Source organism: Humulus lupulus, chromosome 3 (genome assembly GCF_963169125.1).
Source record: "Humulus lupulus chromosome 3, drHumLupu1.1, whole genome shotgun sequence".
Classification (NCBI taxonomy): Eukaryota; Viridiplantae; Streptophyta; class Magnoliopsida; order Rosales; family Cannabaceae; genus Humulus; species Humulus lupulus.
The window spans coordinates 260,336,162-260,353,457 of record NC_084795.1 but is presented as its reverse complement, the minus strand read 5'-3'; the positions used below and the strand labels follow the sequence as shown (position 1 = coordinate 260,353,457).

Sequence of the window (17,296 nt, the reverse complement as noted above, 5' to 3'; positions counted from 1 at the left end):
GGTCCACTTGGATTTGCTGAAGGTGTGCTTGGACTGTTGGGTCGTGGGCCAAAGGTTGGGAAGAAGGCTGGCTGGAGCTGCACGTGAAGGGCAGGGGCAGGAGGCGTTGGGAACTGGTTGGTTGGCCCAGGCGCTGGGTGGACTTTTGTGGGCCTGGTTTGCTGGCGTTGGGCTCGCGGGTGAAGGCAGCAGGCAATGGTTGGAGAGCTGATGGGCTTCATTGGGTATGGCTGGAGCTGCGAGCTGGACAGGTGCAGGAGCTAGGTGATGGGCTCAGTTGGGCCTGGCCCAGGGAGACGCGGGCCTGAACAGAAGGCCAGGCATTGGGCCTAGCTTGGGAGGAGCTGCATTTCATCAATGCCACAATTTTTCCTTCATTTTCTTGCTTTTCAAGAGCCCAAAAAAAATACAACATATCTCCTATAAAAAAACATAAATTAAATTAAAACTACATATTTTCAATAATCAAATATACAACATAAATTCCATGAAAATATTAATTAAAACTTAATTTATATTAAACATTTAAGTTCAATAATACAACATCTTTTTACCTCAAATTAAACAGCAATAATTCAAATAATTAACTATAACATTTTACAACAAAATAACTATAAAAACACACAAAAATATATAAAATCAAAATAAACCCAATAAATTCAAAATTACTTTAAAACTTAATAAATCAATTAAAAACTCAATAATTAAGCAACAATTAGCACTTAAAAAGTAGTAAAGAACTCTATTTTGTAGAGTTATCTTGCGATTGCTTAGGAGTTTATTGGACGATATTATTATAAAATTAAATGAAATATAGTATGTATTAAGTATTAAGGATAAAAAACACTAATAATAAAGTATACATTTTTTATATTTATAAAGTTAAAAACAATATAATAAAATATATTAGAGATTGTAAATACTAGTATGATATATTATATATACTTGTAAGATTAATTAGAATATAACATAAGCGAGTAGGATAGGGTAATAGGGTTGGGTACACCTATACCTGTACCCTACCCTATACCTGCATCGGGTACATGTTTTCGTACCCTCACCCTACCCTAAACCCTAATTTATCGGGTACCCATGAGTAAACGGGTTTACAGGTAAATTTGTCATTCATCCCTAGTCTCAACACAATATGAACGCAACTCGTGTACACAAATTACCACCCATACGTAGGAATAATAAGTGCCCAAAAAATCACAAATTTAGGCCAAGTTGGCACTTCTATGGGTTATATATAAAAAACCATCACTCGTTCCTAAAATATGAGAGTGTGAAGAAAATGTGAAGAGAAAAAATCATAAATAGCTCAAGAAGACACATCAAGGACAAATAAGTGAAAGGTTTCATACATCAAAAGAAGAAAGAAGAAAAACAAAATATAACATACATAGTTAAAAATCATTGTAAAACTACAAACTAATCTTAAAACTAATAAAAAAAGGAAAATATATAATAAAATATAACTTGAAAAATTACAATAATGTTATAAACAACAAATTTAACCTTTAAAATAATTAAAAAATAAAAAAGATACAACTTACATATTAAAAAAAATACTATAAAACCAACCACAAACCTTAATATATATTTTTTAAAATACTATAGAGCTACAAAACTATCCTCAAACATTATTAAAACTAAGTATCTATATATGAACACCCTTTCAAGAAAGTAAATAAGTTTTTGATATTTTTGTAAAGCACAAGTAAATTACTGTTACATTTGTTAGGCTATGTTTTGAAGAGGGAATTTTTCCAAAATATGGCTTTTATGCCACTACTGTGTAAAAATATGAGGATTATATTTTTGCTAATTTGTATGAGAAAATTTATTAAAGAAAAAAAACAAAGTATGAGAAATACAATTACTAGCTAACTAAATATGGAAGCTAAATTTAAAACCAAAAACACATCAGCCAAACATGAGTAATATTGTAAAATTAGTATTCGACTATTCTCTCTCTCTCAAACCCCATCCACACAAACCCTTTCTCTCTCCAAACTCAGCCACACAAACCCATTCTCTCTCCAAAACCCAACCACATCATCCCCTCCAGCTCCGTCGACCCCAACCGTTTGAGACCCCAGCTCCGCCTGAGCCCCACCATCCGAACCCAGCTCCAACAATTCAAGACTCTAGCTCCACCCGAGCCCCACTCGTCCGAGACACCATCTCTGTTCGAGAGCCCCATCTGAGCGCGGACCCAGGCGCGACATCGCCATCTCCACAGCTAACCACCTCCAGCTTCTGCCGTGGTGTCGATGTGCACCTAGATCCAAAATGACGGGGCTCGCGTGCAGGGGATAAGGGGTTCAAGTGGTGGTCGAAAGCGAGGGAGGAAGGTGGTTCGTGGTCGGAGGTGATGCAGTGAGGTGGCCTAGACACGAACCCAGGTGGCGGAAAGGCAGGTGACGACTAGGGTTCTTATTGAGGGAAGAGAAGAAGATGGGAGAAAGAGAAATGGGGTGGATTTGATTTTTTTTTTCTATCTTCAGGTCTGTGGTAATTGGTTACCTTCCCGTTCTTTGTGTGTATATTTCTAGGGGTAACTTGTTACCTTCCTGTTCTTTGTGTGTATATTTATGGGGGTAATTGGTTACCTTCACATTCTAATGTGTGTGTATATTTCTAGGTTCTTTATGGTAACTGGTTACCTATGTTACTAAAATCATAATTACTTCTTACTCTTTTTTTTAATGAAGTGTTCTTCCTCTTTTTCCTTCAAATTTGATTTTTTTTTTCATATTTAATATGAGTAACCTGTTATCCCTCTTATGGTAGCTGGTTACCTCTCTTATGGCAGAAAGTTACTCGTCTTAGGGTAACTAGTTACCCTCCCGATACATGTTATTTAACCTAACAGTAGGATTTTTTTTACATAATTGTCAAATATCAATTAAGTAACTGGTTACCTTACTTAGGATTTGAAAAAAAAAATGCACATTCTTCAAAAAAGGAAAAAGATGTTTATAATAAATAAAAAAAATAATAAACACAATTCCTATTAAAAAAAATTGCAAAATAACAAAAGAAAAATTTAATATAAAATTAGTTATATAAAAAATAATAAGCAAATTACAAACATATCATTCCAAATTAATAAAATTTGATTAAGTGTAAAAATATGACATAAACTAACTTTTATAAAAAATATAAGAAAATAAACCCATAAAATAGAAAATTCTTAAAAAAAAAAAGTCCTAAATTAACTCTTTTTTTAAATTAATATTTTTGCACACTTTTAAAAGTTTCATATAAATTGTAATTTCATCTTTTGTTGATGGTAGCCCATAGAATAGATCATTGTAAATGGGCCTTTAGGCCTATAAACAGGGAGTAGAATAGATGTATCGGTGAGGGCGAGATTTAACTTCCATTTGTAATAAAAACACAACAGCGTCCTTCGCTTCCACGCGTTCTTTCTTCTGTAGCTAAACCTCCATCACTTTCCTGGGAAAATTCAAGGGAAAATTCACCTAGGAAAATCGAATTCGAAAAATTAGGGTTTCTGGTTATTTACTGAATAATAATAAAAATGTCTCAGACGGGGAAATTAATGCCTAATCTCGACCAACATAGCACCAAAGTCCTCAATCTCACCGTGCTTCAGAGAATCGATCCCTTCATCGAAGAGATTCTGATCACCGCTGCTCATGTCACTTTCTACGAGTTCAATATCGAGAGCAATCAATGGGTTGGTTTCTCATTCTTGTTTCAGCTCCCCATTTTTCTTGCAGAGAAAGTTTTTGAGAATTTATAACAAGCAGTTGAAAATTTAGATTTTTTGGTCTTAGATCCTTAGATTCTTACGATTTTTTTTTTGCTCTGTGAGACTGAATTTCCCTTATGTTTATGAATCTCTATTTTCAATTCCATTTTTAAGCAAGTTTGTTTGGTTTCAGAGTCGCAAAGACGTTGAAGGATCTCTCTTTGTGGTCAAGAGGTAATAACTTCTAGCTTGATCGTTATGCAATTGTCTAGTGATACTTGTTTTTTCTGTGTTGGGGTTTTCTTTATGGTTACATTGCGATTGGCTTAGGCTCACCTAGTTCACTGTTTCCTTTTGTTGTTAAGGAATACTCAACCTCGGTTTCAGTTCATTGTTATGAATCGGCGTAACACAGGTTCGCATTCGTACTTATTTGTAATTTATGCTTGGAATGGACTCTTTTTTGTGCTCGTGATGGTAAATACGATGGCAATGCATTGGATATTAGGGCGTTATATGTGGCTGATTTATTAAGTCTAGTTTGTTTATTAGTATTTTGGTAAGCTGTTGAGATCACATGTGGAGTTTGGACTCTCACATTGAAATTAAATCAGGATTATAGCAAAGGGTCGGCAGAATACCCAAAAAATAAAGCAGTTTGCTAAGTTGAGTTTTATCTTTCTTTAAAAATTCGTTAGCTGTCCAGATACTCAGTTCTTAGTCTTATCCCACATTTAGTAAATCGAGGACAATTGAAATTGTAAATAATGCTTGCTGTTCATAATAATTACGAGGATACATATTATATTATTGGTTTTTCTATGTCTTTGCAGTTCTTTTAACTCAAGTCTTGTATTGAACAGATAACCTAGTGGAGAACCTATTGGGAGACTTTGAGTACGAAGTTCAGGTTCCATACCTCTTATACCGAAATGCAGCTCAAGAAGTTAATGGCATTTGGTTTTACAATCCACGTGAATGTGAAGAAGTTGCAAATCTCTTTACAAGGTACAATATGATTAATATTTAATATCATTCTTATCCATTCCAATTTATTAAAATTTTGATCATTCACTTGTAAGTAAAACTTTTGTTGATGAACCGTATGGATAACAATTTAGACTTGCACGTGCATGAATTTTATTATCATCTTCATCTGAAGTTGCTCTCTTTGTATCTCTAACAAAAAATGATTTTGGATGTTAGATAACTGAAAATATACAAATTAGAAGCCTTTTATGACTAATTAACTAGTGTCTTGAGCAATACAACTTCAAATCAATGCTGGAAGGTCAACAAAGTTGTAATTGTTATGTTTTTCATTCTCATCTAATGAGTAACTTTCGAGATCAAGACTTTGAAAATGAAATTTCTTCAACCCTCTTAATATGGTCAGGCATTTGGTTTGCTCCCACAAAGTCTGAGATTCAAGTCCCTCCTGAGTACCTACATAGTAATTACTATAGTTTTTTGGTCTCCAATAATTGTAGGGTTAGGTGGGAGCCTAGTTTTTCTTTTTTTTTTTAAATCTGAGTACTCGAAGGTGCTATCCTATGTTAACGCAATATACATGTGACATATCTATTGCTTACATGTATGCTACAAGGCGCACAAACAAATACCATGGCTTCTACCAGAGCAAAAGAGTCGTAGTTTTTAAAGTAAATGACCAGATTGCATGTGGGGTGGACATATATAGACATGTATTACTAGCTTTAAATGGCCTGTTTGGTTATGATTTGTAGGGAAGGACTTGTAAACATTCTTCAATGTTGGTAATTCCAAAATGGAAAAGGAATTAAATGTGGTTGAATTGTTGAATAATGAACATAGCCTCTTTACATTGCATTTTTTTATTAATTTCTTGAGCAATTTGCTGACAGGATACTTAGTGCATACTCGAAGGTTCCTTCAAAGCCAAAAGTATCTTCAAGCAAAAGGTATTCTTCCCCACCCTGCCCTCTTCAGACATGAATATATTTATATATCTGTGCTCATTACATGTGTAGTTGTAGTCTTAACTTGTTTTTTGATATTACACTCCAGTGAGTTTGAGGAACTTGAGGCAGTCCCAAGCATGTTAGTTATGGAGGGCCCACTGGAACCATCATCAACAGTATCCACTGCTACTGATGCCCCTGAAGATCCTTCTTTTGTTAACTTTTTTAGTGTATGTTTTCTAATTTATTGTCAATTGTCCTCTTAAAAAATGTAATTTTCTACTGTGATCATTTCATAAATTCTCCCTTCATGCTGCATTGCCAACTTTTCAGTTATTAATAAGCTACATATTAAATTGACGCTATGTCCCTGGGCTGAGCAATTATTTAATATGCTGCAGGCAGCAATGAATATTGGAGGTGGTGCTTTGAATGCAGCAAATTCAAGACAAACCTATCACTCTTCTAATGTTGTCTCTCAACCTTCATATGCTCCCAGTGTCGCGTCCACTCCTGCACCACCCACTCCACAAGCTCCAGCTCTTCCTCTTTCAGCTTCTTCTACACCAATCCCCCTTCATGGCACCTCGGATCCAAACAACAACAGCATTCTTGTTACTAATACTAATCTTGTTAAGCCGTCCTCTTTTTTCCCACCACCTTCTTCTTCATCTTCATTGATGATGCCACCTATTTCTTCGCCCATGCCAAACTTTGCTGCTCTTCATGCTCCTCCAAATCTGCAACGTACATATGGCACTCCATTGCTGCAACCCTTTCCACCACCCAATCCACCCCCATCTCTAACTCCTAGCCCATCACTTCCTGTTGCTAGTGATGGGCTCTTTATTACCAGAGACAAAGTTCGTGATGCCCTTCTTGTGCTTGTTCAGGTCAGTACTTCTTTATTGAATATACTTGACATTTAATGGTATGACCCACTGTACAAGTTATGCTTATGATGTACACTATTATGCGTGGGTCACTTTGATTTTAATATCTCGGGCAAGATTGTGCTAGTCTCATTGAGTCCTATCGCTTCAAGTATATGAAAAACAGGTATCTCTTAATAAATAGCTGATTTGTCTTGTTGTGTTGTTCTAGGATGATCAATTCATTGATATGTTCCACCGAGCCCTGCAGAAGGTGCACCAATCATGAGTCTAATTCAAGAACCAGTGGGCTTTCGATCTACAGATTATGTTGGGGAAGAAAACAATGAAAAATTAGTTCTCTGTACAGAATGCCGGCGGAACATCCTCAATAACATTAAAGCTTCTCTCTTTTTGGAAAAACCATCGTAGATGAGGAAAAAATGGCTTTGAAAGACTTGAAGGATGGTGTCTACTTGGTTTGTCTTGATAACAGAATCTCCCCCGTCAATAACATTTGTAACGGTAGAGCTATTCCAATTCTAAGCGCCTTAGGTGTAAGATGCTATTTAGATTGTTTTGGTTTTATATTTCTTGTGTCCATATTATATGTCTTGGAGAAACTTGAGACAGTGAGCAAGGTTTAGGTGTGGAAGCTTTAGCCAGCAAGAGTTTTTCTGACTGGTATTGATTTCTTATACGATGATGGGTTTACTTCATATATTTTCTGGACATGACTGGAGCTAATGCAATATGTGCAGAACATTCACGTTGCCAATTATTTTATGTTTGTGTTGAGTACTCGTAAAGTTTGGTTGAGAGAGAGAGATGATAGTTAGACACCATGATCTTTAGTAATGAATTGAATACAAGACAAAATGATCAGGGGGTAATGAGATTGTAGCAGACATTAACATATAAGCATGCTTGGATAGAGGGGTGTAAATAATTCGGGGTAATGAGATTATAGATTAAATTTTTATTTACCATTACCATCTCCACTATTCATTTTTGTACTTTGTTGCACCACGAGGCCATGTTAATCGGTTTCTAGTCGGGTTATTAGTTTTTTCATAGAATTGTCATTTTATATATTATTATAATTGCTTCACTTTAGTCAAAATTTGACAAGAAATATAAAATAGTAAACGTAAAATATTTTAACATAGTACTTATAAATAATCTAAAGAAATAATAGAAATATTCTTCATAGGGCACAATTTAAATATTATACTAATTAATTGTATAAATAAATTAAAATATGAAATTAAATATTATATCATCTACAACATCATGAAAAAACAAACGAGTAAACATATTATTTAGTTATAAAAAAAAACCGAAAAAAAGGCATACATTGCTTTTATAAAGATATTACAAAGATAGGATCATTGATCAATATTAAATTACTACTTATGTATTATTAATATATTAATAATATAAATTTGTTTAATCGGAGTGGGATTTAGGCGAGGCACTCAATACTAATCCCATGCCCTTTTTTTGGCTTCAAAAAAAATATATATATATATATATTCTATATAATAAGTGGATAGATAACTGAAATTATTAGTTTTAACGGTTTTTTATTTTTTTTAATATTAACTTTAACGGAATATTCTTATATTTAACGGTAGTTTGTAAACACTTAAACTTAAATAAAATAAAAAATTAAAAAAAGATATTTTTTAGATATTTTATAATAATAATTATTTAAAAATAATAAATAATAAAACAAATTAAAATATGATATTTTTCAGATATTTTACAATGATAATTATTTTAAAATAATAAATAAATAAACAAATTAAAATATGATATTTTTGAGATATTTTACAATGATAATTATTTAAAAATAATAAAATCATACATTTTATAACTTAAATAAAATTTAACTAAATTTATAAACTCATACTCACTTATTAAAATAATATCATATTAAACATATAATATAATCTACTGTAAATTAGCAACAAATTATTTTTTTAAAAAAAAAAAACTGGCAAGAAACTTATATTTAAAATCCACGTATAATATTTAATATTACATTAAACATATAATATATAATCTCTTGTTGTCACTCCTAAATTCAAAAATTAGAACAAACATAAACTTAAACAAAAATAAATAAGTAATTTAATTAAAATAGGATATTTATTTCAAAATTTATATTACATTAATATAAATTTAATAAAAATAATTAATAAATTCTATAAATAAAACTAAGTAAACGTGCATATTGCACGTTGCTTGTATCTATTATATAAATATATATATATATATATACTAGGTACAAGAAATGTGCATATTGCATGTTTGCTTAGTTTTATTTATAAAATTTATTAACTATTTTTATTAAATTTATATTAATGTCATATAAATTTTGAAATAAATATCATATTTTAATTAAATAATTTATTTATTTTTGTTTATGTTTATGTTTATGTTTGTTTTAGTTTTTGTATTTAGGAGTGACAACAAGAGATTATATATTATATGTTTAATGTAATATTAAATATTATATGGAGATTTTAAATTTAAGTTTATTGCTAGTTTGTTAAAAAAAGCAATTTGTTGCTAATTCACAATATATTATATTATATGTTTAATATGATATTATTAAATTAAGTTTAAGTTTAATTAAATTTTATTTAAGTTATAAAAAGTATGATTTTATTAATATTAAATAATTATCATTGTAAAATATCTCAAAAATATCATATTTTAATTTGTTTAATTATTTATTATTTTTAAATAATTATTATGGTAAAATATCTCAAAAATATCATATTTTAATTTGTTTAATTATTCATTATTTTAAAATAATTATCATTGTAAAATATCTAAAAAATATTCTATTTTAATTTTTTTAATCATTTATTTTATTTTATTTAAGTTTAAGTGTTTAGAAAATACAATTAAATATAAGAATATTCTGTTAAAATTAATTTTAAAATAATAAAAAACCGTTAAAACCAAGAATTTCCATTATCTACACACTTATTATATAGAAGAGATATAATAAGTATGTAGATAACATAAATTCTTGGTTTTAACGGTTTTTTATTTTTTTTAATGTTAACTTTAACGGAATATTCTTATATTTAACAGAATATTCTTATATTTAACGGTAGTTTGTAAACACTTAAACTTAAATAAAATTAAAAATTAAAAAAAGATATTTTTGAGATATTTTACAATGATAATGATTTAAAAATAATAAATAATTAAACAAATTAAAATATGATATTTTTGAGATATTTTACAATAATAATTATTTAAAAATAATAAATAATTGAATAAATTAAAATATGATATTTTTGAGATATTTTATAGTGATAATTATTTAAAAATAACAAAATCATTTGTTTTAAAAGTTAAATAAAATTTAATTAAACTTAAACTCATTTATTAGAATAATAATATAATCTACTGTCAATTAGCAACAAATTATTTTTTAAAAAAACACTAGCATGAAACTTAAATTTAAAATACACGTATAATATTTAATATTATATTAAATATATAATATATAATATCTTCTTGTCACTCCCAAATTCAAAAACTAGAACAGACATAAACTTAAACAAAAATAAATAAATTATTTAATTAAAATAGGATATTTATTTGAAATTTATATGATATTAATATAAATTTAATAAAAATAATTAATAAATTTGTACGCTCTAAATGTCCGCAAGTTATTAGCGAGCTGGAAAATGGCATAATTCAATCTGCCACGTGTAAATCGTCCACCCGGAGCTGCTGTTACAAGTCTCCACCTCTCCAGCCCGAGTTGATCAGAGAGTTAGCAGTCTACTCGAAGGCAGCGGGTCAGCAATATGGATATCACGAGCTGTCGCTATATCAAGCTCGAGGTGCGGCATAGATCTGACACCCGAATCCTTATAAAGCTACCACGCAATGTAAACGTGCACATATCAGACATCAGGTGTCTATTCCATTCCTGAATTCTCGGACACGCAGTATAAGCGTGCGTGTTCAGACACCCCACGACTGGTTTGGGCCATGCAGCCCATTATCCCCCCTTACTTATTGATTAGACCACACCTCACTGTCAGGTTTTAGGAATTAATCATCAGTGTCACAGAGATGACATGATGGGTAAGAAGGTCAAGGGATGACCCCCTTTACCAACGCCCAGGTATCCTCTCCCTATAAATACCAAGACCCTGGGCATTGCAAGGGGTTGGCATATTTTTGTAAAGAAACACCCTGTAAGGAATAGTCAAGAGAGATCAATAATATTGACTGGTGGACTAGAGGGATTTTAACCTTCGAACCACCTAAAAGGAAAGGAGTGATAACCTTCCTACGATACTAATTTCGCCAGTTTAGAGTTACTTTATTTTCATATTACGGTTCACTATTTAGCACTAATCCATCCTGTTTATTCGTATAATTATCTGTTGGCGAAGAACTGCATCAACAGTTTGGTGCTTTCATTGAGAGGATTTAGATTGATGCTATCACAGAAACCTGATCATGGTGGTTACTCGTTCGAGACATGGTAACAAGGGGGATCAACATGATGGGTAGGAGGCCCACCATGCCGCCACATCCGATGAACAAAACCCCGAGGTCCAGCAGTGATCGGGAAAGCAGCCTATGGGTCAGGGCGACACCGGGAGTTCGGCACCCCGGCCGCCGAATCCGAACCCGGATTTCCTAACGACGATAGAGATGGAGAACATACAGTTGAGGAGTCAGATATTAAGAGCAAACAAGCAAATCGAAGAAGTCTTGGCCCAGTTACCCCCTCTTACAACCGACGCTAACGTCGGAAAGAGGCAAAGTGGGACTCATAAGTCCCGCCGGGATAACCGGTCCAGGCCCAGCTGATCAGTCAGAGCCTTAACTCCGAGTTCTACCCCCACATCACACCACCACCAGGAAACTGTGTTTGAGGAGTTTCCTAGGGCCAATCAGCAATTCAGCCGATCAGTCTGAACCTTAACTCCTAGCTTGATTCCACCATCGAACGCACCCAGAAGGGCCCGAGGCAGCTCGCGGAGGAGATCTGGGGAGGGCTCGCGAAGACAACATGCTCCGGCCAGCCATCCTGCATCACGGTCAGACCGCCGAGCGCAGGACGCGGGGGATGGTAGAGTGGAGCAGTCGCGACCTAACTTGATCTGCCTGGATGGGACTAGGATCGCGTCACCAGTTAGGCATCCCTCGTCACCAATAAGATACCCATCTCCTCCCCATCCAGTTCGGGACATTTCGGCTCATGGGAGCAGCAGGAGAAATCCTCCTTCTGCCGGTCCCTCCCATCGCAGCCGAGCGCGTAGGGAAGTCCCAGACCCTCACCCTCAGCAGCGGGCTCCGAGTTTTTTAAACGGGAGTTACTGGACCGGGAGCCACCGAAGTGGCAGGTCCAGTGAAGACTTGCACAATCGTTTGAGTTCGGCGCAAAGCCCTCGTCCCACCCCGAGGGCCAACCTTCGAGATCGCCTCAACTCATCGAGGGGAGATCCGGCTAGAAATGGTAATCGTGCTCGCCAAGGGGATGGTCTTTCGAAAGTACGTGACAGCGGGAGTGTCCCACCTAACCAAGCTCAAGCTTGGAGGGACAATAACCCGCCGAACGCTTACAATGGAACTGGAGCTGTTGAACAGCCCCAGAACAACCAAGGAAGTAAAGACCAAACCCTAGAGCATTTAGCTCAGATGGAGGAGCTGATGAAGAAGCTCTTATCAGATAAGGAAAAAGACGAATACGACTCGGGGGACGAACTCGAGCTCTTTGTCCCCAGCATAGCAGCCACGACATATCCACCGGGTTTCCGGATGCCCCACTTGTCCAAGTTCGATGGAGACGGAGACCCATCAGGTCATTTAGGTATGTTCAACACCCTGATGATGGCCCACAACATCGGCCCTGAGCTAAGGTGTTTGATATTTCCTTCCACCTTGACTGGGCCGGCCAGGCAATGGTTCAAGCAGAGTAAAAAGCAGTCCATCAGCTCGTGGAAGACCTTTTCTGCTGACTTCAAGAGGGCATTCCAAGCTTCTCAAGCTGCCCGCGTCAAAGTCGACACCCTGGCAAACGTGAAGCAGCAGCCCGAGGAACCCTTGAAAGCTTACCTGAGCAGGTTCGTGAACGTTGCGGCTCGAGCCAGGGACGCAGACGATAGTTCCAAGCTTATGGCCTTGAGGACCGGAATCCTCGTTAGAGGCGGACTATGGAAAGAGATACAGAGAAAAGGTGTCAGCATCGTGGATGAATTCCTGAACAAGGCCCAGGGATGGATAAACCTGGAAGAGGCGCGAGCATCGGTCGTGGGAACCAGCCAAGCCACTGATCAGCCCGTCGGAGTGGGAACGGATGTCATGAAAACGACTCAAGTGGGTGGAGGCAAGAGAAAATGGAGCAGCGAGGGCGGCCAGCACGGTCCAAAGAAGAACAAGCCCGTGGAAAAATTTAAGCCAGTCTACGTGACTTATACCGAGCTCACAAACACTAGGGAACACATTTTCCTAGCCAACTTTGCCCGCCTCACCTGGAAGAAACCGGAGCCTTTGAAGCACCAGAAGGCCAAGAGGGACCCTTCCAAGTTCTGTAGATTCCACAACGACATTGGCCACAACACTGACGATTGTAGGCATATGAAGGATGAGATCGAGACTCTCATCAGAGCCGGTCCTTTGGCTCAATATGTGCGGAACAGAGTTCCCACCAGTCAACTGGCTCCGGAAGCTTCGGTGAGTTAGCCCGAGCCCCGGATAAATCAGGACACCCCTCCTCCTGTGATAGGAGGAGAGATATCCACAATCTCTGGAGGCCCCCATTTGGCCGGCACGAGCAGAGGTGCCCAGAAGAGATATGTCAATGAGTTGAAGGCTCATAACGTAGTGGAGTTCGTCCCAGAGCAGCATCTACCCAAACAGCAATGACTGGATAGGAAACCAATCATATTCACCGAGGAAGATGCTAGTCACTTCCAGTTCCCCCATAACGATCCTCTGGTCATAACGGCCCAGCTCGCCAACCGGAGAGTTAGGAGGATACAGGTCGATAATGGGAGTTCAGTGAACCTGTTGTTCCGGTCTACGCTGGAGAAAATGAGGTTATCTGTCACCGAGTTGAAAGCCACTTCCATGACGCTGTATGGATTTTCCGGAGAAGGATCAACGGCGATAGGGACAATCGAGCTGGTAATTACCTTGGGAGAGGGGCCCCGACTGTCTCTAAACTCCTCGAATTCGTGGTCATCGATTGTCCCACCGCCTACAATGCCATTCTGGATCAGCCTACGTTGATAGCATTTGAGGCCATAACCTCCATCTGCCACCTCGCAGTCAAATTCCCCTCTTCCACGGGGATATGCACGGTCTGAGGTGATCAGCTCGTTGCCAAGGAATGTTATAGCATTTCCATGAAGGGAAAATCACGACCCGGGCAGCAGACGATGACCATCCAGGGCGGGGACGAGGAATCTCAGGAAGTAGGATTTACTCCGGAGATAGAAAAACCTCAGAATGCCAGTGGGGAGAGTATCATCTTGAATGATGATATCGACCCCAGAATAGGCGAGGATAGATCCGAGCTCCAGGCCATCGAATTGCTTGAGGAGGTGAATATCGACCCACAAGTCCCCTTGAAGGTGGTAACGCTCGGGAAAAACCTGTGTAGCGAAAGGAAGGCAGAGCTGCTTAGATTTCTACAAGAAAATCTAGATGTGTTCACCTGGTCTCATGGGGACATGGTAGGGATCAACCCGAGCGTCATCATGCACACCCTCAACTTGGACAAGAATGTGCCTGCGAAGTCCCAGAAACAAAGGCGCCTGGGCACGACCCGAGCTGAGGCCCTAGAGGAGGAAGTAGCCCGACTCTTAAAGTGCGGCTTTATCCGCGAGGCAAAGTACCCGATCTGGGTCGCCAATCCTGTTTTGGTCCCGAAGCCCAACGGGAAGTGGCGGACCTACGTCGACTTTTCCAATCTAAATAAAGCCTGCCCCAAAGATTGCTTCCCTTTGCCAAGGATTGACCAATTGGTAGATGCCACGGCGGGGCATGAGCTCATGTCTTTTATGGATGCATACTCGGGCTATAACCAGATCGCCATGAATTCGACGGACCAGGAGCACACTATCTTCATGACCCCAACTAACGTTTATTGCTACAAGGTCATGCCTTTTGGGCTGAAAAACGCAGGAGCTACATACCAGAGGTTGGTAAATAGGATGTTTACCAATCAGATCGGGAAAAATATGGAAGTGTATGTTGACGACATGTTGGTTAAGTCAAAAACTGTCGATAACCATGTCTTCGATCTGAAGGAATGCTTTAAGATTTTAAGAGAATACGACATGAGGCTAAATCCCCAAAAGTGTACTTTCGGGGTTGCGTCAGGAAAATTTCTGGGTTTCATTGTCAACACCAGAGGAATAGAGGCGAACCCCGATAAGATGAGGTCGCTACTCGAGATGCCATCACCCCGGTCATGAAAAGACGTTCAAAGTCTGACAGGAAGGGTGGCAGCCCTTAATCAGTTCATTTCCAAATCTACCGACAAGTGTTTGCCATTCTACAACCTGCTCCGAGGAAATAAAAAATTCGAGTGGACTGAAGAGTGCGAACGTTCCTTTCTCGACCTGAAAGCACATTTAGCCAAGTTGCCCGTGTTGTCCAAACCAACAGTAGGAGAGCCTCTTTTCCTTTACCTGGCTATCACGGAAGATGCGGCTAGCGCCGTACTGGTCCGGGAAGAAGACCGGTCTTAGAAGTCAGTCTATTACATCACCAAGAGGCTTCTCAGAGCTGAATCCCAATACCCGTTGATGGAAAAGATGGATTTCTGCCTTATTACGACCTCCCGAAAGCTCAGGCCGTATTTTCACTCCCATTCAATACACGTCATAACCGATCAGCCTTTAGGGCAGGTTTTGCAGAAACCTGAGGCATCGGGACGTTTGTTGAAATGGGCTATCAAGCTCAACCAATTTGAGATACTGTACGTGCCGCGAACTACTGTGAAAAGCTAAGCCCTGGCTGATTTTGTGGCAGAGTGCACATGATTCCGAGAAGAATCAGTGGAAGAACCGGTTCGGGCCTCGTGGAAAGTCTTCGTAGATGGCTCGTCTAACGAGAATGGGTCCGGGGCTGGAATCATATTGATATCCCCGAATGGACATCGATTCCACTCCGCGTTGCAATTCAGATTCAAAGCATCCAACAACGAAGCCGAATACGAAGCTTTATTGGCTGGGCTAAGGGTGGCCTAGGAGCTAAAGGCCAGCTCCGTCCAGTGCTACAACGATTCCCAACTCGTGGTAAACCAAGTATTAGGAGAATACCAAGCACGGGGAACCAAGATGGCTGCTTACCTGGCCAAGGTAAAGAAAGAGCTATCCGCATTTGAGCATGGCTTAATTGAACAGATACCTCGGGAGCAGAGTGCCAATGCTGACGCCCTGGCAAAGCTCGCCACCTCCGGGGAGGCAGAAACTTTGGGCCTGGTATCGGTAGAGTTCTTGGAAAGACCAAGCATAGAGGAAGTCGGGGTGGAGGTCGAGATGATCAACATCAGACCGACCTAGATGACTCCCATAATCGAGTACCTCACAACAGGGAAGTTACCCGAGGAGCGAAACGACGCAAGGAGGGTACTTTACCAGGCTCCAAGGTATATAATGATAGACGGGATATTGTACCGGCGTGGCCTCTCTTTACCTCTTCTGCGGTGTGTTCTGCCAGGCGAGGCGAAGACCATTTTGCAGGAGGTGCATGAGGGATTTTGTGGAGATCATGCTGGAGGGCAATCCCTGGCCTTAAAGGTGTTGAGGCAAGGGTATTATTGGCCCACTCTATCAAAGGACTCAATCTCTTATGTCAAAATTTGCGACAGGTGCCAGCGGTTCGCCACGGTCGCCCGAGCCCCTCCAGTCGAGCTAAAGATGATCTTATCCCCGTGGCCGTTCACGGTCTGGGGGATTGATTTAGTTGGTGCCCTTCCCACGGGAAAGGGAGGAGTTCGCTATGCTGTGGTGGCTATAGACTACTTCACAAAATGGGCAGAGGCAGAAGCCTTGGCGACGATTACTTCAAAGAGGGTCCTCGACTTCGTGGTCAAGAATATTGTCTGCCGATTCGGGCTACCAAAGAAGATCGTGTTGGATAACGGAACACAGTTCGATAGCGACCTCTTCACCGAATTTTGCAAGAGGCACTGCATAGTTAAAAGCTTCTCCTCCGTGGCCTACCCCCAGGCTAATGGGCAGGTCGAGGCTGTGAACAAGACGCTAAAAGCGAGCCTTAAGAAGAGGCTGGATGAAGCCAAGGGAGTTTGGCCCGAACAACTCCCCCAGGTACTGTGGGCATACCAGACCTCACACCGAACTTCGACGGGTCACACTCCTTTCTCCCTGGCTTTCGGGAGTGAGGCCGTCCTTCTTATCGAAACGAAGATAACCTCGCACAGAGTCCGGACATTTGACCAAGACCAGAATGACAAATTGCTCTGCGCGTCCCTCGACCTAATTGACGAAAAACGAGAAGCTTCGCAGCTACATCTCACGCATTATCAACAGAAGATCACTCATTATTTCAACTCAAAGGTCAAGAAACACATCTTTAGCGTAGGCGACCTGGTGCTCAGAAGAGTCTTCTTAGCCGGTAAGGATCCCAAGGACGGAGTGTTGGGGCCAAACTGGGAAGGACCCTATCAAATAATAGAGGTTGTGAAAGAAGGAACCTTTAAGCTAGCTCGACTTAATGGAGAGGCAGTCCCA

General features: G+C 38.7%; 1 protein-coding gene across 1 annotated transcript; it reads left to right on the top strand.

The window, feature by feature from the left end:
* The first annotated feature begins 3,385 nt into the window (after positions 1-3,385).
* Positions 3,386-7,317, top strand: LOC133823853 (mRNA-decapping enzyme-like protein). The gene is made up of 8 exons (XM_062256703.1): positions 3,386-3,709; positions 3,918-3,958; positions 4,090-4,139; positions 4,588-4,732; positions 5,608-5,664; positions 5,771-5,894; positions 6,066-6,557; positions 6,769-7,317. Exons 1-8 carry the CDS (start codon positions 3,551-3,553, stop codon positions 6,823-6,825), a joined length of 1,125 nt encoding a protein of 374 aa, XP_062112687.1. The 5' UTR covers positions 3,386-3,550; the 3' UTR covers positions 6,826-7,317.
* The last annotated feature ends 9,979 nt before the right edge of the window (positions 7,318-17,296 follow it).